Below are 15590 nucleotides of genomic sequence, written 5' to 3' on the forward strand. Positions count from 1 at the left end.
AAATGTTTGTTTTTTATTCCCCTACTACTCTCAGGTCCTTTATTGGATTCTACCAAATATGGTGTGTGGATGAAGGGCCACCCTAGCATTGCCCTTAAGCACTTTGTTTCAGCAAAGGTCAAGGTTATTCAGGTCAAAGATAAAAAATTTGGTTTGTCTGTCTATTGTCTGCCCTTACTCATCCTCCATCATTTCCACTAAACATGATATATGGATGATTGTCAGTCTCAGATATTTCACTATAGGGCTTGTTTTGTCAAAGGTCAAGGACTTTGAGGTTAAAGGTTACAATTTTGTTTTGCCTATCTGTTCCTCTACTTCTCTCAAGTATTTGGATGATTTCTGCTAAATTTGATATGTGGATGACTGACAGCTTAAGAAATGCCTTTATTGGATTTGTTTTGGCAAAGGTCAAGGTAATTGGGTCAAAGGTCAAAATTTAGAATTTCACTCCAACATTCACTGTGAGAGGTTTGGTTCTGGAATTGCCCATGGCAAGTTCAAATTGAACAAACACCAATCATTGGGCTCAAAGTCATTGGAGTCAAAGGCTAAATGTTACTTTTTCACACTGTTTTGTATCGAAATTGGCACACATATGGAATTTGGTTCTGGGATTGCTCATGTGAGGTTAAATATACCAAATTTTATTCACTGGGGTGAATAAAATTCTTTGCTAAAGAAGGTGACCATAGGTTCACATGTACATACCCAACCATAGTCCAAAAATCATCCTCATGCCCACAAGTAGTACTGCCTAGTATTCCTAAATCCATTCATCACATTTTTCTTTGGACAAGATAGGAAGTGAAAAATTCGACCATGTGATGATGCTAACCAAAACTATCTATTAACCAGTGCACTGTCAGCAAAAATGTGCAGAAAACAGTCCCAGAATGTATATTTCTGTCTTTTGTACCTGTCCAAGGTTGTCAAAGTTGTATTTGTGATGAACCCATCGATAGTTGGCAGCCAAACAGTTAGATTTGTTGGTGATGTTCTTTACATCCATTCCCACACAGTAGTAAAACTTTCCTTTGAAAAGCTGTGAAAACAGAGAAAAGCAAGCCACAAAGACATTTTGATCAAATCAAGAAAACACGTGTCTGTCTGAACTTTCACTGGAGCTATGATTAGCATTGGACACATGTGGTGTCCAGATGGATTCACTAAAAGCACTAGATGGCTTTCCAACCAATGCAAGACGTTTTTAATTGTGAATCATATTGAATATGTCAAAGAGAGTGAGAAAATGCGACAGAAACAAAAGCATGCAGAGAGAATAATAATGAGAAATGAAGCGAGGAAGTGGACAAGTTCATACAAAGTAAAATATGGCACACTGCTAATGGAATCCAACGGTGCTCAAAAGATTTTTAACCCAGCTAAAGTTGGATAATAAAATTAAATAATCATGCAGGTTTGCTGTGCAAATTTTGTGAATTATTTCTGATAGTTCTGTAATGGGGTTTATGCTTTTGTAATTTAAATGATTCATTTTATGTTGAGATGTGATTGACAAGTTCCAGCAGTTTATTATTTTTTTTAAATGTCACAAAATATTGAAAGAAAAAATACCTTTAATATATGAAAAAGAAAGCACATTTTTTTTATGATATTAAAAAAAAAAAATCAAAACCAACATTTACTGGGTTCCTCCTGACCAACCTAAGAATTTTCAGCGGATAATCGGGAAGTACAAATATCCATCAAGGCCCAACAGTTCTGTCTTTATCCAGCCTTGAATGCATATAGGTACCTGTGTGAGGCGCTGTTTTACCAAAGTACAAATAGTACACGTTATAGTCAATAATTATTTATAATAAATAAAATCTAATCAAGTTGTCCTTGACCAAAAGCCGACATCTCCACCAAATGTTACAGAAATTACTTCTTGTGGTTTTGAGATAACTTGTGGGCAAACAAATAAATCAGGCCAAACACAGACTATATATATATACTGGACAAAGGCTGCGTGATATCACCCAGAGGTGCTCTGTAAAGATGTCGAAAAGCCGATAAGAAGCTTGTGTTTGGGTGCCGCCATGCTGGCAGCAGCGATTCTGTCTACATCACGATTAACTCATTAATGTATAAAGGGGTGGAGCATATGTGACTCAGTATGTGATGAAAGAAGCCTGAACACGCCCCTGTCTTCGAGTCCGAACCAGCAAAGCTAACAGGCTAACCTCGGTTTGGGTGTTTATTAAATCATATTTTTGGGGACTGAGCGGTTGTTGTCCTTAAGTTATGAGCTGCTTATTTTCTCAGTAATCGTGCATCAAAGGCACCTAACAGATCAGGCTACTGATAGCTGCTAAAAGTGCTAACACTGTTAGCATACAACATTATTATTCCAGGTGTTGGTTATTATTATTCTAGTTGTTTGTAAAATATTCCAAATGAAACAGACAGCGCCTCCACAACAGCTAGCAGCCGCAACAAGCGGACACTGAGTTATGGTCACAGTGAGAGGCGGAGACCTTCGAGTCAGCCACTGTCACTCAAACCAACCACATCCCCAATTATAATAGAACATTATGGCTTAAAACGTCTTAAATTAAGAAGAAAAAAAAATCACCTCCATAAAGTAGTTATGGAGGAGGAAACTATTTATAGAGACAAAACTGTTTTTGTACCAGGCTGAAACAACATGTTTATTTCTGCTCTAAAATTGGACCATTTATTTTGAATGGGAACTTGCTCACTTTTGGAGCCAGCCTCAAGTGGTCAGTCACAGGACTGCAACTTTTCCTTCTTCTGGTAGGGCTTCATCAGAGTCCATCGAAGTGTGCCGGACAAATTACGAACAAGAGTTTGTCATAAGTGAGAAATAAACAAGTGCCACTGAAAACAAAAAAGTTTGCCATTGAGGCTTTTCAGGTTTCAAATCCTGCAAAACCTCGGAGAGGTCGCTGCGCTGTGAGATCTCAGTAACATTGAGAACTGCATTGAGATGCTCTGATCACGCTTCACTTTAACCGCTGCACATGGACAACACCATTAACATTGCAACATAAAACTATTTTTAGATTGTGCCTAAAACTCTCGTGAATATATTCTCTGGATTTATAGACGTTGTTATTGCGCTTGTTTTATGTAAACGTGAGAATCACAGGCTGTCTCTCTGTAATTTTCAATGGGAGCTGCTGTGAGCTACGCTTGCTTCCTGTTCATACCGTTCTGGGAGAAAGTGAAGTTTGCTTTTTAACATCTTGATTATTGTTCTTTACAACACTGTTTGTCCTCTTTGTTCCAGACTAATATATAATATGTCTGAAATTCGGTTTGCAATTCCACGCATATTAAAGGTAACAGACACAGATTATTTGTTATAACTGTTTTGCAAGTTTTCAGGGTATCATGCAGCAGTCTGTTATTAACGTGACGAAAAGCATAAAAAAAATTAAATTTTTGTAGTATAATATTCATTTACAATTGTCATCGTGTAGATGTTTTGACTGCAGCGACTCTCTGGTGCGCAAGGGATTATGGGATACGTGAAAACCCCGAATAGAGGTGTGACATTTCAAAGGAAATTCTCAGTGTTTTGGCCAACATTCAATAAAATATCAAATGTGTTGTTTTTTTTTTTTATTATTATTTCATGTGTTTATTGATTTATTTCTTTTAAATGTTTGGTATAGGTACCCATCACAGTCTTTCAGAAATTAATAATTTTATTTTTTATTTGTTCATTTTTACACTGACACTTTATGATTTTTGTTTTCTTTGTAATAACTTAGAGTACTCTGTGGATTACTGGCTGGTCACCATCGTGGAATTTGCACTAATACACTGTCATTTGTAAATATTAGCAGACATTTCCTGGAGCCACACTGAGGGAAATGTTATTTGTTTACTTCCATTAATTACTTTACGTTAGCACCAGTCTGAGGTCAGAAAGAATTAATTACAAATCAGGAGCCATTAGAGCCAGATTCATTTTTCATCTTTTGGTGATTGATTATATTGTGTTTCACTTACAGCAGTCTGGATGGTAGCAAGAACAGAGGTTCTCAAAATGAGATTCATGGGTACCAAACCACCAACGCCCCACAGGAAGCAGCAATAACAACTCTCTATGCATGTTATTTGGCTCAAAGTGCTCATACAAATGTTATTAATGATCACTAACTAAAGAAAGCATCATTATACAAATGTCTGAACTGGGAGTGGGTGATTAAAAAAAATAGGCAACATTAACTTTTTGTTAAGGGCAGGTAGTGAAATAAAAATAAATGGACATCCATGATGTGCTTTTCTTTACAAATAGTGGTGGAGATGGACCAGCTGTATGGCTTGGGTCCAGGATGACAACAATCCAGGCAGATAACTGGTCCATCTCCACCTCTTGAAAGTCACCATCTATCTGCCACAGCTGGTGAAATGTGTCCTCTGTCTTTGCCAGTCACTTGGGTTCTCAGCACTGAGGCTTCTGTGTGCTGGATCATGCAGAGAGGAATGTGCCACATGGCCAAAATGTTATAACTGATGTTCCCACACAATGCAAGCAGCACTCATCATCTGAGTCATTCCAGCAATACCCAAGGATCTGCTGAAGGCATCTCATAAGACATCTAGGCGTTGCCTTAAATCACTGGATAGGTTCCATATCTCACAACCACACAACAATGCAAGAATCACCAGAACCCTAAACACTTGGATCTCTGTTCTCCTGCAAATATATCAGTATTGCCAAACAGAGGTAAGTGAATGACTGTACAAGCTCAAAACTTTCACTGAATACAGAAAAAAGAAAAAAAAAAAAAACGTCTCATGGCCTGGATCTTAGGCTTGATCCAGGACAGTCACAAACCCAAACTCAGCTTCTTACATGATGTAATCAGAGCATCTGTTGAGTCGAAAAAGATCATAGCATCGTCCTTGGTGTTAGTCAGTAACAGTATAACAGATTTTCAACAGCGTTTGCTGGAACATCTTGGTCTCAGTCACCGGGCAAACATTTTTAATTTTTTTTAAAAGAAACTGTGCTAGTTAGCAAACTGGGCGACGTGGTGGCCAATCGGTCCATGGACTTGCTTCCATAGCAGGTTTCTGGTTAAAGACCATCCATGCCCATTCTCCATGTTATGTGGAGTTGCGCCAGGAAGGATATCCAACAACCCCATCTGGTATCCCCAAGTAAAAAAGGGAGTAGCCAAAGGATCTTACTGTCCTAGATGGCAAACTAGCTATGCTATCTCTCTAACTCCAATGGTTAGGCAAGTTAGTGTAATTTTACACCCAGAAAGACTTGGTTAAAGATAGTTTGAAACCAAATTCTGTGTTTTTGTGTTTATTTATTATTAATGTAAAACAATCAAGCAGATATTGATTTTATAATTTGTACCAGATTTATATTTTTTAAATTTTAATTTTTTTTTCAAAGGAGATTTTAGTCAAAAATACATTTTTCCATTTCTTTCATTTGAATTGTAAACATTTTTTGTGTGACTGTACTAAACTATAATTTGAGAAACATTTGTACAAATGTGTTCACCTGTGCACGTTACAATCAGTACTATGAACCTCACTATCAACCACGTTGCAAGATATCATAAAATTTGCACAACTTCATACTGAAGAAAAATTCTGAAAGGGAAAATCAGTGCTCCCTCTTTCTGTGTTGGTGACATCATGATCTGTAAAATTTGAAAAGATATTTTACAATATAAAAACTAAATGAAACTTTTGCCACATTTGATGTGATTTTAATAGCTTTAATATAATTACAGCATTATTGCATCAATGTTAAGACTGTTGACAGATTTAATGACCTATTTTGATGTAAATGAAATTAGGATGCCTTTTATTTTTATTGATGCTGTGCATGTGGTAGTGATTGTGTGAAAACAAAAGCATGTGGCTTAATTCTACTCAAGAGCAAATGTGTAGCATTCTTCTTTTTTTTTTTTTGTTGGTTTGAGTACTTACAGGATTAAAGTTCAAACAGTGAGAAGCCGATTTCTGGCCCAGAAAGCAGATTGTGAACTACTTTAATGCTCATGCGTATAAAATCATAATGAGCCACCGTGTTAGCTGAATTTGAAACAGTTTGACCATCTCAGGTCCAATTAAAAAGCTTGCAGAACATCCTCATAAATAGTTAAAGACACGTGCGGCCCCCTGGATAATAATAATAATAATAAAAAAAAGAAAAGTAAGTTCATTAAAGACAATGCACAAGTTGAAAAGTACGTTGATGCATACACGATGTTTACCTGAACGCCAAGAATGCCAAAGATGATGAAGAAGGCGCAGCAGATGAGGACAATGTTGCCAATGGGTTTGAGGGATGTAATGAGGGTCTCAACAACCAACTTCAGACCTGGAGCCCTGCTGATCACCCTGAAGACACGGAGAGACAGTGGAGTGAAAGTTTAGAAATTAACACACACACACACACACACACACACACACACACACACACACACACACACACACACACACACACACACACACACACACACACACACACACACACACACACACACACACACACACACACACGATATAATAATCACCTGATGAGCTACTTGTAGATAAAATGCGATCAACATTTATTACAGCCAAACAGTGACAGTTATAAAGAAACTGCACACACACACATATATATATATATATATATATACACACACACACACACACACATATATATACACATATAAACAAAAATTTCCTGTATATTTGTATTGTCAGCTGTGTTGGTAGCATGGCCCAAGCAGATGGTCACCCCTTTGAGTCTGGTCTGCTTGAGGTTTCTTCCTCAAATCATCGCAGTGAGTTTTTCCTTACCACTGTTGCCTGTGTGCTTGCTCTAGGGGTTGCTAAAGTTAGACCTTACTTGTGGCAGCTTTGTTGTGATTTGGCACTATATAAATGAAATAAAATAAAATTGAATTGAAAAAAATGTAAAAAGAAAAACAAAAAAAACAAACAAAAAAAGAGAAAAAACAAACTGGACGCTACACCATCGTCTCCCACAGATGGACGGATGCCAGGACCAGGATATATACGCAGTTGTCCATGCTATAAGTGAATGTAAAAGCAGATTTTATTGTGCTAACCTGAGTGGACGAAGTGTCCTTAGCAGCCTGAGAACACGAAGGACACCCAGGATCTTGGCCCCGCCCGCCATGGACACCACAATGTCAATGAGAGACACGAAAACCAGGAAGCCATCGAGAATATTCCAGCTGCTCCTCAGATAAGCCGTCTCACCGAGGTACAGACCCATGGACACCACCTGGAGATGTGAAGGTAGAGAGCTGCTGATTCCCACACAGGAAACGTAGCGGCGGCCAGATACACTTTGATACTCTGGTTTCATATTTATCTTCTTGAACAGATATTTTATTTCATGGCAGCTGCTTCATGGTTGAGGACCTGAGCTTAAAGCCTAGAACTCGAATCAAGCTGCATACGAATCAAGATATTGTCCAGCGAGGCAAAGAGTGGCCGAGAGAGGAGAGACGTGAAAAACAAAGATGAAAGTGAAACAGGGATGGAGAGGAGGAAACGGTAGGAGCAAGTCACTAAATCCAAAATATACACTCACATTTCAGAAGAAGATGAGAGGAGAGAGCAGGGGAGGAGAACAAAAAGGTGCTAAATCCTCATATTGCAAGAATATGTTCAAAAGGGTGCAAGAAGGGAGTGAAAAAAGAAACTGAGCTGAGGGGGAGGAGAGGAAAATAAGGATGATTAAAAGGAAAGCAAGGTTATTACAGTGTTTTCACGCTACAGGCAGACAGATACAACAAAGTGACACCCATGAAAGCAACCGCATTCCAATCATATTTAACAACAAAATCAAAGATGTGCATGTGGTTGTAACAGCTCTTTTTTTTATTTTCACATCTTGCTGACTGTAACAGAGAAAAATAACCATCATGTCAGTTCCGTGTGCTGAGATCGAATCGAGCGGATGAATCACACAAGCTTTACTCCATTTAGATTTTCGTTAATGTGGTATTTTGTACTGCTGACACGGCACCGTGCAACTTCTGCCGCTCCAAATCCTCTTAAATCCAAGTCTTCCACCGTCTGGACTCACAAACCCAACACGTGTCTGACTCACTTCCAAGGCCGAGGAGGTGGGCGGTGCACACGCTACGGCTGCACAGATTTCACCTCCTGCTCCAGCTGCATGGAAGGTCGCCCTCACTAGGCTAGGTCTAATGGGGTTCCTAGTGTAGGAAGGAAGGGGGTGAAAATTCAAGGAACAAAGGAGGAATTGGAAAGTTGAGGGACAGGAGAACTGATCAAGAAACTGTGAGGGGGAAAATGCAAAATGTCAAGAGTGGGACAAAGATGACAGAGCAATGGTTCAAATCATTTCACACCTCCCCAACACAAATCGTAATAACATCATGTAGATTAAACATCAGAACAGCACAAGCAAAGATTTGTTTTGTAAAAATAAAGCAGCAGAGGCTCTGGAATTTAAGGGTCAGTGCTTTTAAATTTGTTTTTTGTTTTTTTTGCAATTTCATGCAATCTGGTTAAAAGTAGGTCCCTTCGGCTGCTCCCTTGTTTGCACTCGGGGTCACCACAGCAAATCCAAGGTGGATCTGCATGTTGAATTGGCACAGGTTTTACGCCGGATGCCCTTCCTGATGCAACTCCACATTACATGGAGAAATGTGTCAGGGCTGGGATTTGAACCCGGAAAATTCTGCACAGAAATCAAGTGCATTAACCACTTGGCCATCACAAGTATTCATATTTCCTCTCTTTTAAGAGGAGAAGAATATGTAGTAAGGCGGCCCCGTGGCTTAGTGTTTAGCACTGTTGCCTCACAGCAAAGAGGTCATGGGATCAATTCCCACCTGTGGCCTTCCTCTGTGGAGTTTGCATGTTGTCTCCGTGTTTGCGTGGGTTCTCTCCAGGTGCTCCGACTTCCTCCCACATCCAAAGACATGCAGGTTAGGTGGACTGGAAACTTTAAATTGTCCTTAGGTGTGCGTCTGGATGTGTATATACGAGGTCTGTTAGAAAAGTATCCGACCTTTTTATTTTTTTTCAAAAACCTGATGGATTTGAATCACATGTGCTTGCATGAGCCAACCTTGAACCTTCATGCGCATGCGTGAATTTTTTCACTCCTGTCGATTGAGTCATTTGCTTGTAAGCAGCCTTTGTGTGAGGATGGGTGGAGTCTCTCGTCGGATTTTCATTGCAAGGAAATGGCGGAACGACTGGAGCAGCACGACTGCATCACATTTTGCCAGAAACTGGGCGACAGCCAGGTGGAAACCATTCGGATTATTCAGACGGCTTTCGGTGACAATGCTATGGGCATCACACAGATTAAGGAACGGTACAACCGGTTTAAAGATGGCCGCACAACGGTGGAGAGCGAGCCACGCTCCAGGCGGCCATCAACACGCTGAAATGACCAGATCATTCCAAAGTGAATGCTGTGGTGATGTGGGACCGTCGTGTGACTATCCGAGAAATTGTGGAAGAGGTGGACATCAGCACTTTTTCGGCACATTCCACTGTGACAGAAGATTTGGCCATGAAAAGAGTTGCAGCGAAATTCATCGGCACAAAGCTGATGGTGGAGCAAAAGCACCTTTGTGTTGAAGTCTCACAGGACATGTTGTGACATGCCCACCTCTTCCACCATTCGGAAGATTCAGACGGCTTTCGGTGGCTTTTCAGTCATGTGGCTATCCGAGAAATTGTGGAAGAGCTGAGCATGTCACAGCATGTCCTGTGAGACTTCAACACGGTGGCACTTTTGCTCCGCCATCAGCTTTGTGCCGAAGCCATCAACATGAATTTCACTGCAACTCTTTTCATGGCAAAATCTTCTGTCACAGTAGAATGTGCCAAAAAAGTGCTGATGTCCACCTCTTCCACAATTTCTTGGATAGTCACACGACGGTCCCACATCACCACAGCGTTCACTTTGGAATGATCTGCTCATTTCAGCATGTTGATGGCCGATCGGAGCGTGGCTCGCTCTCCACTGTTGTGCGGCCGTCTTTAAACCGGTTGTACCGCTCCTTAATCTGTGTGATGCCCATAGCATCATCACCGAAAGCCGTCTGAATAATCCAAATGGTTTCCACCTGGCTGTCGCCCAGTTTCTGGCAAAATTTGATGCAGTCGCGCTGCTCCAGTTGTTCCGCCATTTTCCTTTCAATGAAAATATGACGAGAGACTACACCCATCCTCACAAAGGCTGCTTACCAGCAAATGACGCAATCGACAGGCATGAAAAAATTCATGCATGCGCATGAAGGTTCAAGGTTGGCTCATGCAAGCACACGTGATTCAAATCCATCAGGTTTTTGAAAAAAATAAAAAGGTCGGATACTTTTCTAACAGACCTTGTATTTGTTTGTCTACATGTGACCCTGTGACAGACTAGTGTCCTGTCCAGGGTGTCCCCCACATTACAACCTATGACTGCTGGGATAGGATCCAACCCCTCGCGACCCTTAATTGGAGTAAGCAGTTGAAGATGAGTGAGTAAGAATATGTAGTAAGTCCTGTGTGGGTCCTAAGCAGTGTTGCCACAGTTACTTTGAAAAAGTAACTTAGTTACTTTACTGATTACTCAATTGTAAAAGTAACTTAGTTACTTTACTGATTACTCAATTGTAAAAGTAACTAAGTTAGATTACTAGTTACTTTTTTAGTTACTTTTCCCAGCTGCCGACAACAACCCTCTGCCACCTCAACATGACAATGATACCTGTTTTGCCAAAACTCACTTTATAGTCACCCTTTCTTGACTTCAATGAAAATAAATACTTGTTTTATAAAAAGTAAAATAAAGACGTCTTTCTTGACCTCATATTTAACTGTTGACAGAACTGTAACAGTAAAACGTGCAATTTCGAGCCTACATTGTTTATAAAGGTAACTATTAAATTCTAACATTTTTCTAACATTTAAATTCTCTCTAAACATTTTACTTGTCGAAATTATTATTATTTTAAGCAATATTAGTTGTAGTAAAAAAACGGCTTCAAAATTGCACCTTTAATCTAGGGGTGTTGTGAGGGGGGCACATCCCTGCCCCACGCCCCCATTCCATCTGGATTCGCCCCTGCTTTGGCGTTTGAGCACAAAGAATGGATAACATTTATTTATGCAGAAAACATGACCAGATTTACAGGTAAGAAAGTTTTATTGCGTTTTCACATCATGTGGTCCTCAGAAAGAGAGTTTAGGTGCATTTGAGTGGAAAATAGTGTTAGTTGTTGACGCGTAGTGGAGGATCAGCTGTTTTTAACGACCAGATACAGAGCGGCTCAGCTCAGCTCTAAATAAAGGAGGAAAAAAAGTATAAAAATGTCTTTGTAAAGTTCAGTGCAGGTGTGCTGATCACCGCGCTTTAAGAGGTGAGGACGAGTCGAGCAGCTGCAAAAAACCGCGGATTAAAAGCTCACAGCTCGCTTAAAGTGGGCAGTTCAGTCGAACCCCGACCTCCTGCCCACAGACCAAGTTTAATGCTGTTATCGACCCACAATGAAAAATAATAGTAACGCACAGTGACATGGAGAAGTAACTTTAATCTGATTACTGATTTGGAAAGATTAACGCGTTAGATTACTCGTTACTAAAAAAAGTGGTCAGATTAGAGTAACGCGTTACTAAGTAACGCGTTACTAAGTAACGCATTACCGGCATCACTGGTCCTAAGGCCCGTTGATTCTGGTGCATAATCACATCGATCGTACCATGAAGCGGATTAGCGTCTACAACTTCCCATCAGAGGTACACCAGCCCATTACAGGTTATTTCCCCAGCAAAGAATGGTACCCATTCAGTACATGGTGCAATAGTGGGAAGTACAGCAAGATGTCTATCTTGTCCATGTGTCTATGTGTGTTTTCTGTGGGCATTCTGGTTTTCTCCCACCATCACGCTCTTTTCACTGCTCTAGACCTGGAGTTGGACCTCAGTTGCTAGACCACAGCTGCCAACTGCTTCCAGTGGTAGGCTTGTGTGTCTAACTACTATAAAATGTAGGATGGGTTAAAGGCAGAGGACAAGCTTTGCTGTATGGACAATCATCTTCTACAGCTTGGAAAAGAGGTTTCAATCTCAATGGGTTTCTCCCTGGTTTAATAAAAGGTTTTTATTATTACAGCTGGGTGGACTGAGACAATGCAGATGAAGTGTCTTGGCCAAGTACAAAGACAGATAGCTTGACTGTGAATCAAACTTGGGTCTACATATTGGTAGTCCAACTGCCACTGAGACATCTTCTCTACAGAAAAATATCATATTGGAAAAAGGTAGAGATGACTCCATCCTGGAATGCAAATGATGTATTCCTATATAGTCCCTGAGGCCTGTTGGTGCCAGTGTTTATCTACAGATTCTGTAGCATCCCCTTGGTCAGGATGCTAGACCAATGCAGGTTACTTCCCAAACCAAGGCTGGAACCCATTGTGTGTGTGTGTGTGTGTGTGACAGTCCAAACAAACAACCAGTTTGCAAAAATACACAGAGCTTTCTTTAGAAAGAGGCAGTTTGATTTGACAGCTAACCAGGTCCCAGAACCCTCTGTGGATAAAGAATGTTTCTTCTGTCCTCACCGGTGAAATCAGCACCACATCGCATCATTGTCACGGTCTATATGACAGGTCTTTTGTCCTGCTGTGAATGGCTGCAGAGTGAGTTATAATACATCAGCTCAGTTATTAATAGCAGCTTTCCACCCTGGAGCTACTTGGAGACTATTGGAACAGTGTGGAGCCTCCATTAAGCAGATCAAACGGTGCTTAAATTAAACATGATGCATAGGAAATCTATAGCAGGTCCAAATCAACAAGATATCAAAACCTGATGGTCTCCTGTGTGTGCTGTTTAACATAAAAAATAAATTCACATTACGTACATTATGCAGTAACATAATTAAATGTGAAATGATACTTGTCAGTTCAAAGACATTAGTCAAAGGTGCAGTTTGGAAAGTGATGTGTGTCAATTAACAATCCAGTATTTTGCCATAATGACTCTGCCCCCCCAAAAAGTTTATATATATATATATATATATATATATATATATATATATATATATATATATATATATATATATATATATATATATATATATATATATATATATATATATATATATATATATATATATATATAATAAAAATAACTATTTAAAATACAAATTTAAATATTTATTGACACACATCTACACAATTAATACTATTAATATTTCAGGTTGATGTATGTAAATATTTGGCAAAATATTTTAAAAATGCTCATCTAAATATTTCATATTTGCTGAAAAATGTACAAAATATTTAGCTCAATATAGCATATTTTACTAAACCACACACACACACACACACACACACACACACACACACACACACACACACACACACACACACACACACACACACACACACACACACACACACACACACTATATAATATTCTTAAAGCATGCATATTTTTTAACACTGTTCCAATTTTTTTATTTTTTTTATTTTTCCCCCCCAAAGTGGTTCCACAACATGACACTGAGTAGCTCTGATGAAGCACTTTGGGGATTTAGTGTCTTGCTGAAAGGCAGTAAGCTGAGAGAGAGGAGATTTTGAAGAACACCACTTATTTATTTCCTTGCATAGATTTCCCCAGTAATCATTTTCAAACTGGCAGACACCCTCCTTTAAGGCTACTCTTAACAAAATCTGAGTGTCTAACAGCAGACAGAAAGCTCGTGGTACAAGGAGAGAGCATTTGTCATGTCTGTAGCCATGATAGGACACATACATGAAGACTCCGCTAATGCTGCTTCATCCAAAAAAAAACCTCCCTGAATCAATTTATAAAACCTTCAGCGTCTTACAGCTTTTCTTCATATGGCCGAAAGACGGAGTCTAGCAGCAGTGTTAAAGGATAAATGCATTTTAATGGCAATATGCTGGCCTTCTGCAGAGGTGCAACAGGCAAGCCTGCAAACATTAGGATCCATCTTCAAACAGACTGATGGAAAGCCTCAAAATATCAAAGAAAAACCCTGATCAGAGAGCACAAATTAGTTTGAATCAGATCCAAAGAGAAAGAAGGAAGTAGTAGTAGTAGTAGTAGTAGTATGGACACACTTTTCCTTTCAACTGAATGGAAGAGTGTCTAAATGTTTGACTGGTAGTGTATGTATGTCACTAATTTTGTAGAAAAGACTATTTTGGCTTCCCTGACCTAAGAAATTTAAGGATCACACAAATTCCATGAAAAATAGGACATGATCAGGCAAAAATTATTTTCAGTAATAGATTCTGAAAAAGGATGCAACAGGTTTGTAAAACCCCCAACTTTACAATACATGTTGAATTCAATAGAAAATATCCCTTACCATATGAATGTTGACTGTCTAATGATTAGTTAAACTGGTTGGCTGTCAGTTTTGCCAGATTTTTACATGTGATTTTTTACATGTATCTCTACAAAGGTCAGGCATTCCTAAAACCTTTTAAACCCAGAAGTGCATGGAAGTGTGTAACTTGATATAAAGTAGTCAATAATTGGATATTTAATCTTTTCCTAAGCAAATCAGTAAACATTTCAGAAATCATTTATTTTTATTTGCAAGTCATGTTAATGAACCAGATGTAACATCAGTCACATGAACTTTTTCACACCCCTGAAGCCAGCGTTGCCACGTGCCTCACTATTTGTTCTCTACTGCAGTCAGTACATTAGCAAGCCGACTTGCTCTATGCATCTGGAGTTCACAATCATGAATCGTTGTTAATTTTCAGAGAATTGTGAAATAAAGTTTGAGGAAATTTACATGTGACTTTTTTCTTGTAATGTCCGTCATACTCATTTTGCCATTTTCCATAAAACAAAAATAAAATTAAATAAAATAACAAGCAGAAGCATCACTGGATATCTTTTCTTCCCTGCCTGAATACCTCAAGACCTTAACTATGCCCACACAGATTATTAGGGACTTATGGCTTCAACTTTTAGTGTGAGACTGGTTGAAATGGCTCATACTCCTTACAAATGTAACGTCAGTCACGGTGGAATCACCCTTCAGATTTTTGTAGATAGATGCAGTGGATAAAAATCCTTACTCCAGAGAAGAGGGAGGATACCAGCAGACTGCCTGTTAATTCAATCAACTTTATTGCCCAGCTGGATTAATCAGGATGGAATAACTTTTCATGCAGTGTAAATTCCTCCAGATGGTGGACACCCTGCTCTAAACCTGAACAGTAATCTACCCTGACTTCAGACTTAGTTCATGAATTCAAATATGTGTGTTTCCATGTGTGTGTGTGTGCCGTTTGGTCCTCAGAGTGTCTAATTAGTCTGATGTTCAAGGTCAGACTGGCAGTGAGCAGAAAGCACTGATCGTTGTTGCCCGTATTTGTGTCTGTGTTCAGGAGGTGAACACAGGCAGCGTCTGTGGTGAGCGCATGTCCAAGAGGACACTCAGTAATTAGTGCCATTGTTTAATCGATGCTCAGAGAGCTGCCACGCTGACCAGCCTGGAACAACAGATTAATGCAACAAGGTGGAGGGGCAATGAATGCTCAGCACACATTGTTGGAGCACCATGCCAGCATTCAATGACATTTAAGTCT

The 15590-nt window shown here is 39.5% G+C and overlaps 1 protein-coding gene across 1 annotated transcript in view; it reads right to left on the bottom strand.

Annotated features, from left to right (window-relative positions):
* Positions 1 to 15590, bottom strand: part of LOC117525795 (voltage-dependent T-type calcium channel subunit alpha-1I-like) — a 364422-nt gene that overhangs the window by 78369 nt on the left and 270463 nt on the right. The window contains exons 21-23 of the mRNA XM_034187733.1: positions 7071 to 7249; positions 6225 to 6351; positions 920 to 1045 (exon numbers count right to left, since the gene is read on the bottom strand). Of these exons, the coding sequence (XP_034043624.1) occupies positions 920 to 1045; positions 6225 to 6351; positions 7071 to 7249 (432 nt within the window). The remainder of the gene's footprint in view (positions 1 to 919; positions 1046 to 6224; positions 6352 to 7070; positions 7250 to 15590) is intronic.

The sequence above is a fragment of the Thalassophryne amazonica genome, chromosome 15 (genome assembly GCF_902500255.1).
Source record: "Thalassophryne amazonica chromosome 15, fThaAma1.1, whole genome shotgun sequence".
Classification (NCBI taxonomy): Eukaryota; Metazoa; Chordata; class Actinopteri; order Batrachoidiformes; family Batrachoididae; genus Thalassophryne; species Thalassophryne amazonica.